Source organism: Callospermophilus lateralis, chromosome 11 (genome assembly GCF_048772815.1).
Source record: "Callospermophilus lateralis isolate mCalLat2 chromosome 11, mCalLat2.hap1, whole genome shotgun sequence".
Taxonomy (NCBI): domain Eukaryota; kingdom Metazoa; phylum Chordata; class Mammalia; order Rodentia; family Sciuridae; genus Callospermophilus; species Callospermophilus lateralis.
In genome coordinates this window covers 12,073,965-12,090,006 of record NC_135315.1, presented here as the reverse complement: position 1 = coordinate 12,090,006, position 16,042 = coordinate 12,073,965, and the positions used below count along the sequence as shown (strand labels likewise).

The 16,042-nt window shown below is 53.6% G+C and overlaps 1 protein-coding gene across 4 annotated transcripts in view; it reads left to right on the top strand.

Moving 5' to 3' along the window:
• Positions 1 to 1,296: 1,296 nt before the first annotated feature.
• Axin2 (axin 2) overlaps positions 1,297 to 16,042 on the top strand; it is a 30,220-nt gene continuing 15,474 nt past the window's right edge. For 2 of the 4 annotated variants that reach the window (XM_076869671.2, XM_076869667.2), the window contains exons 1-3: positions 1,817 to 2,023; positions 4,064 to 4,995; positions 12,774 to 12,914. In XM_076869671.2, coding sequence (XP_076725786.1) covers positions 4,181 to 4,995; positions 12,774 to 12,914 — 956 coding nt within the window. In that variant the 5' untranslated portion in view covers positions 1,817 to 2,023; positions 4,064 to 4,180. Of the gene's footprint in view, positions 1,384 to 1,816; positions 2,024 to 2,744; positions 2,905 to 4,063; positions 4,996 to 12,773; positions 12,915 to 16,042 lie in introns of those variants that run through there. The other 2 variants (XM_076869670.2, XM_076869669.2) reach the window with 2 other exon arrangements.

Below are 16,042 nucleotides of genomic sequence, written 5' to 3'. Positions count from 1 at the left end.
GGAAACTAGATAGTCATGTTTCGTGCCTGTTTTAAAGTTCTGAAGGCCTACTGATAAGGCCTTCTCTCTACTCATAAGGACTTGCCACCCATTAAGTTCAGCAACAAATAAAGAAAAAGTCAGTAGCATTGGAGAGCCAAAGACTTGCCCAGCTCTGTTGAGGCCAGGGCTCTTTCACTCTTTGGATCTCTTTAGTTCACACTTTTCTGTTTTTTAAAAGGAAGAAAAGTTTATTAGCTCATCAAATGAGGGAATTACTGTATAGCAATTGATGAATGTATAAATAATATTCTGGGTTTGCAGTCTATTTTGTGCCTTATAAAAATTTGGGGGTGAATGTGGGGAGGAACTCAAAGGTGACAAGAGAGTGTTTTCAATACATTGAAACCGGGTATCAAGAGCGGATAAAGACATTCCCTGTCTGTTGAATAGGTAACATATGGGAGGATGGAGACCTTTTGGGAGTCAGTAGTGAGAATGCGCTGCTTCAGAGAGAAGGCTCACGTGGGTGCACTGAGCACTCTGACAGCCAGACGAGGTTGGGAAGTTGGGGTAAATCTTCATGGAGTTGAGGCACACTCCCTAACGCAGTGTCAGGGCGCGTCTCCAGCACTCAGGCCTGAGTTAGAACATTCACAGTCTCATCTTCACACATGCACAAACGCAAATCGTCCGCAAACTGTTATTTACCCAAACTCAGATTAATGCGTGCAAGCGTTCACACTCCTGGAGTGCCTTCCGCGTTCGGGCCGGCGTGCGCCCTACGGCACTTGGCCAGTCGATTCCAGGGCAAAAACTCCCTTTCCAAGCTCCTCCGAGCACAAATTCCCAGGGAAACTTGAACAGAGGTGGAAAATGTTTGATGATAGAAAAAAAAAAATCTGCTTGCTTGCAGTTCTTGCGATGGCCAGATTGTTATAAGAAACTGTTGCATTCCAGAGCAGTTGAGGGCAGGCAGGGGGAGGAGACAAGAGCAAAGAGGCCGGAGAACTTGAAAGACCGAATCAGAACTCCGGCAGAGAACGCCCGGGAGGCCGCGGGGGGCTGACTAGGGGCGGTAGAGGGCTGGGGAAGAGTTAACGCGGGAGCGGAGCGTGCGGCGGGGGCGGGACGGGGCGGGGCCGGGCGGGCGCGGGGCGCTGTCCCTTTAAGGCGGGCGGCGCGGGCCGGCCGAGCGCCGCTGTGATTGGCGCGGCGGGATCACTGGCTCCCAAGCCCGGCCCGGGGGAGTCGGCTGGAGCCGGCTGCGCTTTGATAAGGTCCTGGCAACTCAGTAACAGCCCGAGAGCCGGGAAATAAAAATAACCCCGCAGCGCGATGGATTTGGGGGCTGCCTGGCGACCGCGGCGCCCGCCTCCCGGGTCGAAAGCCCTGCTGTAAAAGGTGGGGGCGGCGGCGGGGCCCCAGAGTAGCAGCTCAAGGAAAGCCCCCTAGGACCAGGACGAGGTCGTGTCGGGCTGTGTAGTGGGCGCGGGCGACAGGAGGGGGCCCAGCGGGCCGGAGGCAGGGCACGCAGGGGGTGCGGGCCGGGCGGCGGGCTCCGGGACGGCGGGCGCGGGGGGCGGCCGGGTGCGGCCGGCGAGTACCTCCCTTCCAGGACCGTGCGCTCGGCTCGCGCCTTTGAAGTGCACAGTTAAATCCACAGCGCAGTTTTTGTTGGAAGCGCCCGGAGGACATTTGGTGCGCCGAGTGACTGCTGGAAACAGGACCTGTGTTGAAAGCCGGGCCGGGCGGGGGCCGGAGGGGCCAGGGGCGGCCGCGGCGGGGGCGGAGGCCCGCTCGGATCGTTTGCATAAAAGGGGCGGCGGGCGCCTCTCCCCTCCCCCGCGGAGACCTCGCTCTAATCCGGGATCGTCGTTTCCCCGCACCCCCTCCCCTGCCGCGGACTCCCTATGTTCTCCGACACCCCGGCCGGCCCGGGGGGGCCCGGGACTGCCTCTGCGAGCGAAGCCGGGGGCTGGGGCCGGGGCCCTGCCCGGGGTGCCTGCGAGGTCTCGCCGCGGAGCGCGCGCGCGGATCAATGGTGAGTGACGAGGCCGCGGCGGCCGGGCGGCTCGCGCGCTTTGATGTGCGGGGCGGCCCTTTGAAGTTGGCAGGCCGGCTATTTCGGGGCTCGCTCTGGGCAGGCGCGTAGGGGAGCTGCCCGACAGGCGCCCAGCACTCCAGGGGGCTTGGCCGGGCCACCCCGAGCGTCCTGCGCCGAAGCCCCCTCCCCATTGCGGGAGCCGGGTGGCTGGGGGCCGGGCAGGGAGACTTCTCCAAGTGGCGGAGGGCGCACATCCCCCTCGGGGGTCGTGTAGCTGTGGTTATGGATGTGAGTCGGGGAGTGAGTGTACGCGGGAGTGCCTTTGGAAGGTGGGATGAAAGGGCGGCGGCGCCCCCCCCGCTTACCCTCCCCTCCGCCCCCACCCCCGCCTTCGCTCCCCTCCGCCCCCTCCCCCGCCTCTCCCCCGCCCGGTGCTCCCCTCCCACTTCTCTCCCTTCTCCTCTCCCCTCCCAGCCGCGGGTCCGCGCTAAGGGGCCCTGAGCGCTGGCGGAGGCTCAGTCTGCGCGCTGGACCGGCCCGAGCCTGGGGTGCCCGCGTCCCTTCCTCCCGTCCGGGCCCCGCGCCCCGGGTCTCCCAGGCCCCTTTTGCGGAGAGGCAGCGACTCCGCGCGTCGCCATTTCTGGACTAGGCGGCTGCTTTCCGTGCTTTTTCTGCGGGCTTTGCTGCGAACCGCGGCGCTGGGGACCGACCCCCGCCCGAGCTCGGGTCGCTGCTCGCCCCTCCTGGGGCTCGGACTCCACGCTCTGCGGTTCGTTCCCCCGGGCTCTGGAGGTGTTCGGTTGAGTTTGGACTGGGGGGCCGGGCCGGAGGGGCTCGGAGGAGATGAGAGCCCGGCCTCGGCGGCCTTCGTCTGGCAGGTAACGGGGCCGCCCCACCTCCCCTCCTCCCGGGTGCGCGGCGCCACCCGCAGCCCTGCCGCTCCACAGGCGGCGTTGCCCAGCACGGCGTCCTGAGGTCCCAGGCCCGGGCGGCATGTACCCACCCAGGGCCAGGTCCCCGGCCCCTCTGCCGGCAGTCCACCCGGACCGCCCCTACCCTTCTTAGTTCGATCCTTCCCGTGCTAGGGAAAGCGACTTGTTTATTGGTTAGATAAGACTTTGGGGTTTTTTCCCCCTTTTGGGCTTTGAGGTCAGTGGAGTTCGGGATTCTTGGCACAGGCAGTAGTAGCGTGAGACCGCTTCTGATCTGGTTTTGTAGGGTTCGCGACTCAGGGAGGCGGGTTAGAGGTAAGGGAGCGACGGGTTCTGAGGCTTCTCAGCTGTTTTGCAAAGTTCCAAGACCAGTCTCATCTGAGTGATCTGCTTTCTGGTTTGGGGAGCGGGTAAGACAGAGGTATAGCCTGAGATGGATTCTTGGCGTGCGTGTGTGTGTGTGTGGGGGGGCGGCAACATTTGCACCTGGGACGGGAGAAGGTGCCTACTGAATCTGGAAGTGTGGGAGCCCCATTCCATCTGTGTTGGGCGGGCTTCTTTTGGGCTGGGATCTTCCATATTTTTAAGGAGTGGAAGGGGGAGCGCACTGGGAGGGGGCGGATGGGAGGAATGGGAACCAGATGCCGGGGAAGGGCACGTTTGGAGCTCTAGTTATCTGTGCAGAGTTGAGCGGGGCAATTTTAACCGAAATTGACATCACCTGCACACAGCCCGACGGCTGGGAGTGTGCCTCCTAGGAGTTGATGCTCTCGGAGGGGGGCGGACTGGGCTGCCCCTACGTGCGTGCCCTAGGGCTGAGCCGGTATTTGGAAAGTTGTGTCTTACACCTCCCGTGTTGTCCTCTCCGCCCCTTCCCCAGCTCCACTACCCCTGAAAAAGGGTGAGGGAAGCTCAGATTTCGCCTTTGAAAAAGCAGCTTCGGATACTTGAGATGAGCACCTCACGGATAGTGGGGTTGCTTGATTTGAATTTGAGGAGTTGAAAAGCCTGTTTACTTTCTTGCTTTGATGTTGGGTAGATCTGGTTTTGATTAGATCAATACCCTTTTCTCTCTCCCCACCTCCCCCCTTCCTTTTCTTCCCAGAGAGGAGGCTCAGATGAGCCCCTGCTGACTTGAGAGAGAGAAAGAGAGAGACCACGCGGATTGCTGAGAGGAACTGGAAGAAAAAAAATCCCAACTCAGTAGAAGAGCTTCCTCACTATGAGTAGCGCTGTGTTGGTGACTCGCCTCCCGGATCCCAGCAGCAGCTTCCGCGAGGATGCCCCTCGGCCCCCGGTTCCAGGGGAAGAAGGGGAGACCCCACCCTGCCAGCTGGGGATGGGCAAGGGCCAGGCCGCTAAACTCATGCCTGTCGCCTCAAACACCAGGCGAAATGAAGATGGGTTGGGGGAGCCCGAGGGACGGGCATCCCCGGATTCCCCTCTGACTAGATGGACCAAGTCCCTGCACTGCTTGTTGGGCGACCAAGACGGTGCTTACCTCTTTCGGACTTTCCTGGAGAGGGAGAAATGTGTGGATACTTTAGACTTCTGGTTTGCCTGCAATGGATTCAGGCAGATGAACCTTAAGGATACCAAAACTTTGAGAGTAGCCAAAGCAATCTACAAGAGGTACATTGAGAACAACAGCATTGTCTCCAAGCAACTGAAACCTGCCACCAAGACCTACATAAGAGATGGCATCAAGAAGCAACAGATTGACTCCATCATGTTTGACCAGGCACAGACTGAGATCCAATCGGTGATGGAGGAAAATGCCTACCAGATGTTTTTGACTTCTGATATATACCTCGAATATGTGAGGAGTGGGGGAGAGAACACAGCTTACATGAGTAATGCTGGACTCGGGAGCCTAAAGGTCTTGTGTGGCTACCTCCCCACCTTGAATGAAGAAGAGGAATGGACTTGTGCCGACTTCAAGTGCAAACTTTCACCCACTGTGGTTGGCTTGTCCAGCAAAACCCTGAGGGCCACAGCGAGTGTGCGGTCCACAGAGACTATTGAAAATGGATACAGGTAAGACTTTGGAAGAGGCGGGTGGGGGCGGGGCTTGCAGGCTGATCTGGACTTTACAGATGTTTTGAATTAAGTTGGATGGATGGATGGATGGATGTGCTGCAGAGGCTGACAGAGGTCTGTTGAGATCTAGGACTGCTGGCCAGAACCCTTTGATCTTGGTTTTGTTGTTTAAGGGGGTGGGTGGAGATGATGCAGGCACAGCTAAATACCGAAGTCTTCCAGTGCTGACTTCAAACAGTAGCAGGCAGTATTCATTAATGTAGGTTACTTATTATCCTGGGCTAGAGCCTCAGAAGGGGTTGAGAGAGAGAGAGAGAGAAAGAGAAAGAGAGACAGAGACAGAGAGAGGACAGCAGCTTTTGATGCCTCTGAGTCACCAGACCCACTAAGCACCGGTTTGGGAAGGGGTCATTCCACCACTAATCAGCAGAGGGGAATTAACATGGCTAGGGAGGAAGCTGGGTTGTGGTGGAGGCACAGGAAATAATGTGTGCACCCATCGAGGGGTAAGTGGGATCCTTTGAACTTTTTTATGTTAAGATAAGAGCCAGCATTTGGCTTAACGACCAAACTTGTGGTTCTCTTTGTAGATACTTACCCCAACACAAACCCTTCTAACCCTGGGAAGGTCCCTTAGCTTTGGACTCTGCTGGTTTATGAATTGAAGTTTTTCAATGCCTAGAGCCCAAGAGTCAGACCTCAGTTGATTTTGTTGCTAAGTGCTGATGGAGAAGAGACCTTGGTCCAGGAGGACTGGCCCTAGAATATTTTCTCCTTTTGAAGCTTCAAAGACAAAATCCTTTGCAGAATGGTCAATTCTTAAGATTCTCAATCTTTGCAGGCAACTTAAGATCTCCTTTAAGGTTGAGTTTTCCTGTTTCCTTGCCCTTTCCCACTTCCTAATATCTGACAAGAGAATGCATTTCTTGGTCCTAGGTTTGCTTATGACATGCAAGGGAAGAGGTGGGGCCATACTTGATTGCCATCTAAATGGCTTATTTTGCTTTCCCTGTAGATCTTAATGTTATGGACCCTGGTCTGCTATGTAGCTGCCTGGAGATTTCCCCCTCTCTGAAGGGTGTGGCCTCCATTGTCCAGTACTGGAGGAGAGGTTAGGCACCAGATAGTATATCTTCAGCCTCTCAGGTTGGGGTCCCTAGGTTTGAGCCTAGCAGGCTATGATTAGATGCAGCCAAGGGCTTTGCCGGTTAATGAGAGACAATGGCAGGCTCATTCTCTATCCACCAGGGGGCGCCCTCACAGCCTTGGCAGCCAGTTTACCAATGCTCAGACATCTGGTCTATACCTCAATTGAACAGGATTGGCTTTTGCAAGGAAGTACAGGATCACATGAAGGAGTTCTTTTTTTTTTTTTTTAATTTTTTTTTTAGTTGTAGATAAACACACAGTATCTTTATTTGTTTTTTATGTGGTGCTGAGGATCAAACCCAGTGCCTGAGCTACAGCCCCAGCCCCACATGAAGGAGTTCTTTCAGCACCTCTAAGCTTAGGGAGTCAGGTTGTTTTGGAATACTGTTTCTGGCCCCTGAAGGAGCGAAGTCACTGAACACCTGCCACTGTGCGCTGCTCCATCATGATGACACTGGGTAAACCTCTTCTGCTGGCCTCCTTGCCCTCCCACTCACTTGTGGTCAGAGCTGAGAGGCCTGAAGGCCTGTGACAAAGCTGCTTTCCCAGAGGCCTTCTGACAGTGGAGCTTCTGTGTCTCAACCTGATTGTCACCTTTGCAAACAGCACAGTGTGGTTTGGGATGCCAACAGGAGGAGAGCACTCTTCTCCTTGTGCATGGGCAGGAGAGAGCCTGGTTTGCTTTTCCCTCTCTCTAAGACTTCTTCTGGGGTATTTCCAGCACCAAATCTGAGATTGCTCTTGAGAAGCTGTTGAGGTCCCAAGACAGGGTAGAAGATCCTTTTTTCAGTGCTGCCTTCTTGGTTGTAAACTGGGGACACCCTTGATGGATAGAGGATGGCTGTTCATTGGCTGAGCGTTCTCATACTAGATTCATGTGTGATCTTCCCACTGTTGGGTTGGAATGAAGCGTTTCACCTGGACTGTATGCAGCCTGTCTGTCTTCCCTGAGCAGTGTCAGAGAATTTAAGAATACCCACATGATCTGATTTCATTTTAACATTCAAGATATTTGAGTGTGGGTACAGTCCCACCAAGGGAGATGCTTTCCCCAAGCCCCCCCGCGGCCTGTGTTCACAGCCTTTCCTTATTCAGAAAGCACGAGGTGCAGGGATGCACGGGAGACTGATCATTCTCATCAAGTCTTTGCTGAAAGTGTATTGGGAGTTATCCCGACCCTTGGTTCCAGCCCTGTTCATGTTTCTGAAACTAATATTGAAGACTTTGAACCTAATGTGCCCATCTGTAAAACTGGTTGGCATGATCCTTCTGTCATAGTCATAGGGCTATTCTCAGGATCAAAATAATAAACACAAAAGCCCTTTGTAAAGGGAAGCATTTTGAAAAGATATAAAGTGTTATAATTGGTATAATTAACCGTAATTGGGGATGTGAAAAGGGCACCGAGTTGGCATATCACTTTTAAAGAGTAGCTCTTAGGTTTTGGCCCATTTTTCCTTGTGAGGTTTTGTAGGTTCCCCTTCCCAGGCCTCAGCGCTTGCTGCTTGTTGGACTTGCTCAAGCGCGTCTCTCCAGCCAGTTCCTGTGCTGCAGGCATCCACTGACTCTTGGTGCTAAGCCCACCCCTGCATCCACTTCCTCATCGTGCAGAGTGCCTGGCACACAGGAGGGGCATAGGAAGTTACTTCTGTAAACTAAATGAAACAGAACAGGAGCCCTGCCGAGGGTCTCTGGTCAACTGTCGAGAGTCTTGGCAGCCAGATGCCCAGGGCACTGGCCAGCCTTCCAAGCCCTGTGTTTACCTTGGGCACTCACAGGAGCCTCATTTTTAATGACTTGTTTGCGTCCTTACTGATTTGGTGTCAGGTTTAATATAAATAGTTGGGACGGAAGAGCAGGAATTATCCTCAGAAGGAAGGGCTCTGGTTTGCTAGTGGTTGAGTGGGATGCTTAGGCTTTTGATGGTCTCTATAAATAACTGAGTGTAAAAGTGACCTGTTGGTAGGAGCACGTGTAAAAACCCCGGCACACAAACACACAGTGTCGGGGTGTGGGCTGAGGGGACTGCGGGTGTGGGCTGTCAGCCCAGCATTTATTTTGGGCAGGGGATACAGTCTTGGGTGCACAGAGCATTGCTTCCCTTTCTGCCCGGGCCCCAGGCAGGGCTCATCTGCCTTGGATTGGGCCCTCTGCTCTGGCCTCACTTAAAATCCACTGGGCCCAGCAGATGGCCCTCTGCTGGCTCCAAGTGCTTCCTGTTCTCTGAAAGAACTCGCTGATGAGGCCCGTTTTTGTGTGAAGCCATTGGAATCAATCTTGGCTTCAGTTATCAAAGAAAATGATGCCATTGGAAAGATATGCAGGAAGCAGTAGTCAGCAATCAGAGGATGAAACTCGGTGAAGGCCTTTGGCTAAGATACACTTGTCAAACTTTGCCTGGTTCCAAAAGGCACTGACCCCTCACTGCACACCCCTTGATCTTGCCTTCAAAAATGCTGTTGAAGTGGGTGTTGCCTTTTGGGCAGGGACTTTGTAAGTATATTGTCAGAGACTCTTGGAAGCCTTAGCACCGGCTTGGAAGCAAGTCATCTTTAAGTCGCATTGCTGTAAAGGGCCCTGTAAGGAGGCCCTGAGGATGGTTCTGTGGGCTCTCTGTAGGGAGCCTCTGTTCCCGGCTGTGGGGAGGGGCTGCGGCAGAGCATCTCATCATCTTGTGGAGATGAGAGAAGAGTGGGCTAGCCACAAACACTCACATCCGTTGAGCTCCCAGGAGCCTCTGCTCTCTGACAGCTGAAACCCCTCTGCATACTGAAGTGGCAGAGGAAGGCTGTGGGTGTGGATGTACGCCCGGTGCAAAGAGCATACCCATATGTGCCCCAGGCCTCTGCGCTCTGTAGGAATGTAAAGTCCTTGCAGCAACTGGAAGCCTAGGAAGAAGGAATCAAAGCATCTGGGTGCAATTTCTGTAGCATGGTCGAGGTCCCCCCCCCCCTTTTTTTAAGTAATCACAAGAAAACAGCTCTAATCTGCTTTCTTAAAATTAAGTGGTCCTTTTGAGAAAGTTCTGGGCACTTCAAAATTGAGTTTCCGTCTCCCCACAACCTTACCTCCTTCCTCTGCTTCATCTTGTTATGACTGCAGGAAAATCCAAGTACTTTATTGCAGTCAACTGAGTTGAGAGCAGTGTATTCCAGTTTTAATTACTGGCCACACAGTAGCCCTCTATTTTAGAAGTGGAGGGAGCTGAGTTTATTTTGGGATCCATGTGTGAAAGAATGGGCGGGACTCTGTGCACATGGGGTTTGAGTTAGGTGTCTTTTTTTTGCTGGGGAGGAAGGAATTTCTATTGAGTCATTTTCTCCCTGTGGAGGCAGAAATATAAGTCTTACATCTGAGGCATTGTTGATGTGTTAATGCCACCAAGATAGCAGGACCAAGGGAGGAAAGTGTTTGAGTGCTGTTTACGGCTGCTCTGGTTTCTCTGATCTTGCTGTTCCTCTTTTCAAACTTTTTAGCAATCTGTTTGGATCTAGGTCTTTGAAGAAGGCTTAACCGAGTTTTGAGCTGCCACGTGCCACCAACTACTTTTGGTGTTGGAGACACGTGGCAAACAGGGCCGAACCCCTCATGAAGTGCTCAGTCTGGTACATGAGACAGACATTGGACAGGAAAGGGGCCAGCGCTCTGTGGAGCTAAGTCATGGTAAATCCTGTGGGAGAAGTCCGTAGCACTTTTGAGGACAGTTGTTTTTGCTGGTGGTTGGCTCTTTTGGAGTGTGACTGTGACACCTCCAATCACAGCGCCCTTGCCTGGCCCGTTAGCGGGGGAGAGCATAGCATAGGTGGCCACATTTGACCTGCTCACTTCTCAGGTGGGTGCCCCCCAACGTGGGCGGCTGCTCCTTGGTCCAGCAGGCCAGTCCCAGTCTCTGACTTCTGGTCCCTGTCAAGAGTGTACAGAACCTACCTACAAAGAGGTAATCTTGTTCACCTGCTGTGAGGCAGGGCCCCCACCTGCGAGCCCTAGAGAGCTGGGAACTGGGGCAGTGTAGACTTGGGTGGTTCTTTGGCCTGCCCTCATCCACTCCCACTCACAGCTCTCTGGCCAGGTAGAAGTCCTTTCTTCTCTCTGACTTGTGAAGGCCACTCCCTCTGGTTCTGCCTCAGGGTGAGGGTGAGCTGGGAGCATCCTCCTCTTGAGTTCCTCATGGGCTGGGACGGTGCTTTCCCCAAGCCCCCCCGCGGCGGCCTGTGTTCACAGCCTTTCTCTGCTTGTTCAGAAAGCATGGGGTGCAGGGGTGCACGGGAGACTGACCATTCCCCGTGAGTCTTTGCTGAAAGGCCCAGGAGGTGGCAAGACTTTCAGCCTCTACAGTTAGGTGGACAAGGCCAGTGTCCTTGGGGCAGTTCAGTCACAAAAGTATGCAGCATGTTTGCACCTGCTGGTTAACTCCACGCCTGTGTGGCATCTCTAAGGTCTGGCTTTCTGCTCCAGCCTAGTGCCTTAGAACAAGGGCAGGTCCCAGCTGACACTCAGCCGCTCCAACCAAGTCTCCAGGGGGGTGGCCTTGATAAGGTACTTGGCCCATTTAAGGCTTGGGGACCTCCTTGGGTGGTTTTGAGGATTTGAAAACAGCAGCTGTTAACCTGCTGTGTACCAGCCCTGTTCTTGGTGCTGGGGAGTAGTGACAAAGACCCTGTCCCCTCAGGAGCATGCCTAGTGGTTGGTTGGTCAGTGGTGTTCCTGGTCATTAACGTTTCTGAACTGAGGGCGGCAGGTGAGCTTAGAGCTTCACTCCAGTGTGTCTGCGGGGGTAGCTCTTGGCACACGCAGCTGGCAGGCTCTCCTTTTCCATCCCACTGCCCCCTGTTGCCCTTCCACCAAATGTGGCAACAGCTTCCCACGAGGCTCCCGGCTTGCACTTGCCCTCCTTCTAGTCCCACCTGGTGGCAAACCCTGGGCCCCACATCCTGCTCTCCCTCCTCCCTACCCCGTGCCTGCTGCCCCCAGCCTTTGGGCCCCTCCCCGTCCCAGGCAGACCGACACTAGCCCTGCACCTAGGGCCTCCTTCCTTGTCCTGCACCCTGCTCTCTCTGGTCGGGGGAAAGCTTTGCTGTCCTTCAGTCCTGGGTGTCTTTTCCTTGGATTCCTGCTCATTCATCATGATGCACCTCATTTCCACCCATCCCAGGGAGCTGGCCCCAACCATCCCTGCTAGAAACTTCCTGTCTGTCATTTGGGCCACCTGATATCATGTATCAGGTTGTTCATGCCCTGCCTTGTATTCTAGAACTTTCCAAAAGGTTGAGACTGTGTTTGTATTAAGAGGCAGAAAGAAAGGTTCAGTGAGAGCTGGATGAACCAGCGCCATGCCCGCCAGCTCCGGCTCTGACCAGGGCACTACCAAGGTCCTCAGCTATAAAAGGGGCACAGCACAGCTCTCCGTCCCCAGGGCAATGTGTGTCATCTTTGTGCTCCTGATAACACTAGGCCTGCCTCCCTCCTGATACCCCCCACGTGATGGTGATGTGCCCACCAGGCCAGGAGACCAGAACCTGGGGACTGTGAACACCCAGAGCCCAGCAGGGTGCTGGACACATGTGAGTAGGAGCTCGGTGAGCACCTGTTGGTGGCTCACCTTGACCTCTCATGGACCCCTCTTCTTGCTAGCCCCAAGGCTATCTTTGTGGACTATCTTCTGTGGCCTGATAGAATGTGTTCTAAGGGGAGGAGCCTTCCTTTCTCCTCCAGTGGAGCTCTTTGCTGCCGGCTTGCCCTTGCGGGGCATGGTAGGGTCTTGGTACACTAGGCTTGAAGGGACTTTCGGAAGGGTCCCTTCCTGCAGCCTGTTGACCTATCTCCCTTCCCCCACTGAACTCCCTGGCTGGTGACACAAGAGGAATGCAGCCCAGCAGGAGAGGGGCACACTGGTTGTTCTGGGAGGAGATCAAGAGAGAGCCATGGGGACCCAGAGGCCACTGAGACAAAAGGGCTGGAGACCCCGGAGGAGGGGCCTGGGCCTCCTTTTAAAACAGCTGTGCTGCTCACTTCAGTCCTGCTGGCCTCAGCCAGCCCTGGGGAAGGAAGGCCTGGATGGGGGAAGGGGCAGGACAGAGGCCCGGCACAGGGGCCAAGGGAGCCCTAACATTGCCCTATCCGTCTGGCCTGCTTTGGAACCAGGATCAAAGCCAGAGGGCCAATCAGGCCCCCAGTTGTTCACATCTCTAGGGCTAACAGACCAGACAGAGAGGGAAGATGCTTGGGATGTTTGGGGCCTGCCATTGCACTGTTTTGGCCAGGCTTGGTATGGAGAGGGGGGAGAAAGACCCCTGTATCCACTGACTTGTTCCCCTCTGTTATCACAGTCTCCTAGAGCAGAGCAGAGTCTACGCCTTCTTTGCAGGTGTGTATTTAGGACTCTGTAGGACCCCCTGGACTTCCTCGGGAGTTCTGTGCTGTGGCAGACACCTACTGACGGGGGGTGGCGGGGGGGACCCAGCCTGCCTCTCCTCAGGGTGACTCACTGGCTGATGGGCCTCCCTTTTGTGGCCCACCTGGACCTGGGCAGCAGGAGGCATGGAACAGGTGTGGGATTGTGTACTCACCTGATGATCTGGATTTCCACTGACCATCAGTGGCCACCCTCTGACTGTGCTTTTCCACAGGTCCCTCAAGAGGAGCGACCCTGTCAATCCATATCACATGGGTTCCGGCTGTGTCTTTGCACCAGCCACCAGCGCTAATGACAGCGAGATTTCCAGTGATGCGCTGACAGATGATTCCATGTCCTTGACGGACAGCAGTGTGTGAGTACCTGGCCACTCCCCCGTTTCCTCTCCTCCTCCCCTGGCTTGGCATTCCCATCTGTGTGAGTGTGGACCTTGGTTCCATGCAGGGGAGTGTGACAGTGCCGTGGCTCTGGTTGAGGGGAGTGACATGGTTGGCATTAAGCTGTGAGCTTTCAAAGGGAAGTTGAGGTGGCACGTTAGCAGAAGAAAACCGAAGTCCAGCAGAAGGTCAAGATGAGCACTCCTGGAGTTTCAAAACCTGCCTTCTGGTTCTCCCTGTGGGAGCAGTTGGCCTTGACTGGGCTTGAAATGCAGGTTCAAAACATCAAGTGGGACACAGGAGGAGCTGCAAGGGTTCACGTTTAGTGTTCATTGTGTTTTTGAGGAAAAGGCATCGAAGTGGGGTGGTTCAGAAAGCCAGGTATCTCCTAAAGGGACACCGTGTGTATAGTGCCCACATGGAGATGTTCCAGTGGACGTTGTTCAGTCCAGTAAATGTTGGTGGAGGCTGGACTGTAGAATCTGGAGATTCTGAGTAGGGGCTTCTTCAAAGTGGGACCTGATTTGGGGTCATTTGCAGGTGAGTGATTTTATTTATTTATTTATTTTAAGTAATCCAAGTTTGATGGCATCAGGAGGTCACCTGGTGAGGTCCTGCTTTGAGTTTGAGGTCATTTGAAGTTAAGCTGTAGTTCTCTTGATGGAGAGCAGTTCTTCATGGGTCTTGTAGGGGTGTGTGGGAGCAGGGGTCCCCATTTCCTGCCATCCTTTGAGGTTTTGATTCAGGAGACTCAGGTGGACCCTGGGCATAGGTACAATTCCCCAAAGGTTCTTTATCCAACATTGAGTTGGGAATTACCATTCCAAAAATGGTCTTTGAGGCTTTTCAACAAATGTTCTGGAGCCAGAATTTTGCCTGCTAAGGAAACAGTTTTGAAAGGCGAACCAAACCCATTGAGTGGTGTTGGGTCTGCCTGCTTATTTATCTGTTCTTCCTGGCTTCCTAAACTGGAGGTCTCTTCTTCCCTTTGGTTAGAGACTAGCTGGTTTCTCTTGGCCACTGCTGCGTGGCCTGTGGCATAGGGAACGTCGAGGAGGCTAGCTTGGGACTCTGCTACTGGTTTTCCTGGTGGCTTTTATTATGTTACCTCAAATTCCCTTGTTAGTAAAAGACGAGAGATCCCTAAGTGAAAAATTCCATTTTAATAAAAGAACAGCATTTTGGCACTAGTGAACACAGAGCAAGCAGTGGTTCATCTGCTGTGGAGGAATGAAAGGTTTCGGGTTCCCATATTCACTGAGCGCTTTGAGTATCCATACTTGAGAAAAATTATTCTTTGATGGACATATTTCTCATAATGCAATTTGATCTATCTTCACTGAGTAGTATTAGACAAGGCATAGTTTATTTCTTGATAATCCAAAAAAATTAATATCAAGATCTGTGTTCATACTGTGTTGTACCATCACCTCATAGGCTGTGGGGTTCTATGGGGCCACCTGCCCCTACATGTATTGATCCCCCCTGTAGGTCATTTTTCTCTTTGTCGTTCTACCTACTGTCCTTGTGCTTGTCGTTCTACCTACTGTCCTTGTCCAAGTAATACTCTTACGCATTTATTAATTTGTGGATTGTGTGGGAGTCTGAGTGCTACGTGTAAAATAAGAGTAAGTTGGAACTGAATGAAGGCTTTGAGGGAGCCTTCTAAGTCCAATGCAGTTTACTTAAGACTGTGAGGCTTCTGTTTAGATTTCTTAGAGACTATTTTTGGCTTGCTTCCTGGTCCTGGCTGCATTTCAGTGCCCATCACCGAGGTGTTATTTTGGGTTCATGATGAGATAACTCGGGTGTGGGCCTCATACTTGCTTCTGTTTGATCCTCACAAGACCCAGTCAGAAAGGTAGGCAGGTCCTGGTGACTTGACGCCAAGGTAGGAAATCCTGCTGCATCCTTGACCACTCTGCAAAAGCAGAACAGCGATCCCTGCCTGATGTGGCCCCCGCCCTTTGCCCCCCGTGTCTTCTCTGAGCATGAGCATTTCTTTTTTCCCAGTGTGAACATTTTTACCATGAGCGGTGTTGATGTGACTAGTTGTTCTTGAGATCTTTAAGTCACTTTGGGTTTCTTTTCACTAGTGATCAAAATGCTTTTTTAAAAAGAGGTTTGGGTGGAGTAGGAGGAAGCTCTCCCTACAGCCTTCCACTTTATCGTTTAGAAGTGACACAAAAGCTCTCGCCCCTCTCTGCATTAGCTGAAGCACTTTGTGGACTTCAAGTGTGGGGAATCCACTTTCAGGACTCGGAAAGACTTGCAGGCCACTGATCCTGGGTAGCAGGAGATAGTGTGGAGGCCAGTGAAGAACACAAGCACACAGACAAATGGGAGAATCCATCACCTGGCAGCTTTCTGTCAGGCACAGCACCGACCTTGGGGCTCCTAGTGGCAGAACCTCTGGGTGTTACAACAGGGTGTCACAAGGTGTAGCTGTCTTGGTCCATGGTGAGTGAACCAGGCAGCCTAGAGAGAGTTCCTGTGAGGCCCAGAGACCTGAGGGTTCATGGTGTCTGCTCTGATCCTTTTGGCAGCTATGGGTGGTTTAGAGCCTTCTCCCAACCAGGTGAGCGGACTGTTAGACTCACTGTCATCCCAAGTGTGTAGACCGACTGTAAGTGCAACTGTGGAGTGGGATGTCGCCCATACTTGGGGTTATTTGTCTCATGCTGCCTATGATGGGGGACAAAGGGTCTCCAGAACCAAGAGTCCACTGGATGGGGCTTACTAACACTTAGAGGTTCCTGAGGTCTCAAGCTGCCATTGACTGCCAGGGATGGGTCGCTTGGGGTCACCCCACTCTTTGCTGAACAGACTTGGCATGGACTAAAAGCTTGGTGCGATGTGAGGCACTTTCTGGCCTGCTGGCCCTGGGTGGTGTGATCTGCCCTGTCTCGGGCAGTCACCGGGATTCCCAGGACTGGGATTAGACCCCCTCTTCAGAGCTCTGCCAATTGTGGGCCTCGTGCAGATGAGAGTGCCAAGCGAGAAATAAAGTGTGTGGGGATGAAAAGCTGCACTGAATCGCTTTCAGCCCATTGTTCATCTGGGGAGCTTAGAGGGGATAAGAGGGTAGCAGGCCCCTTTGAAATTT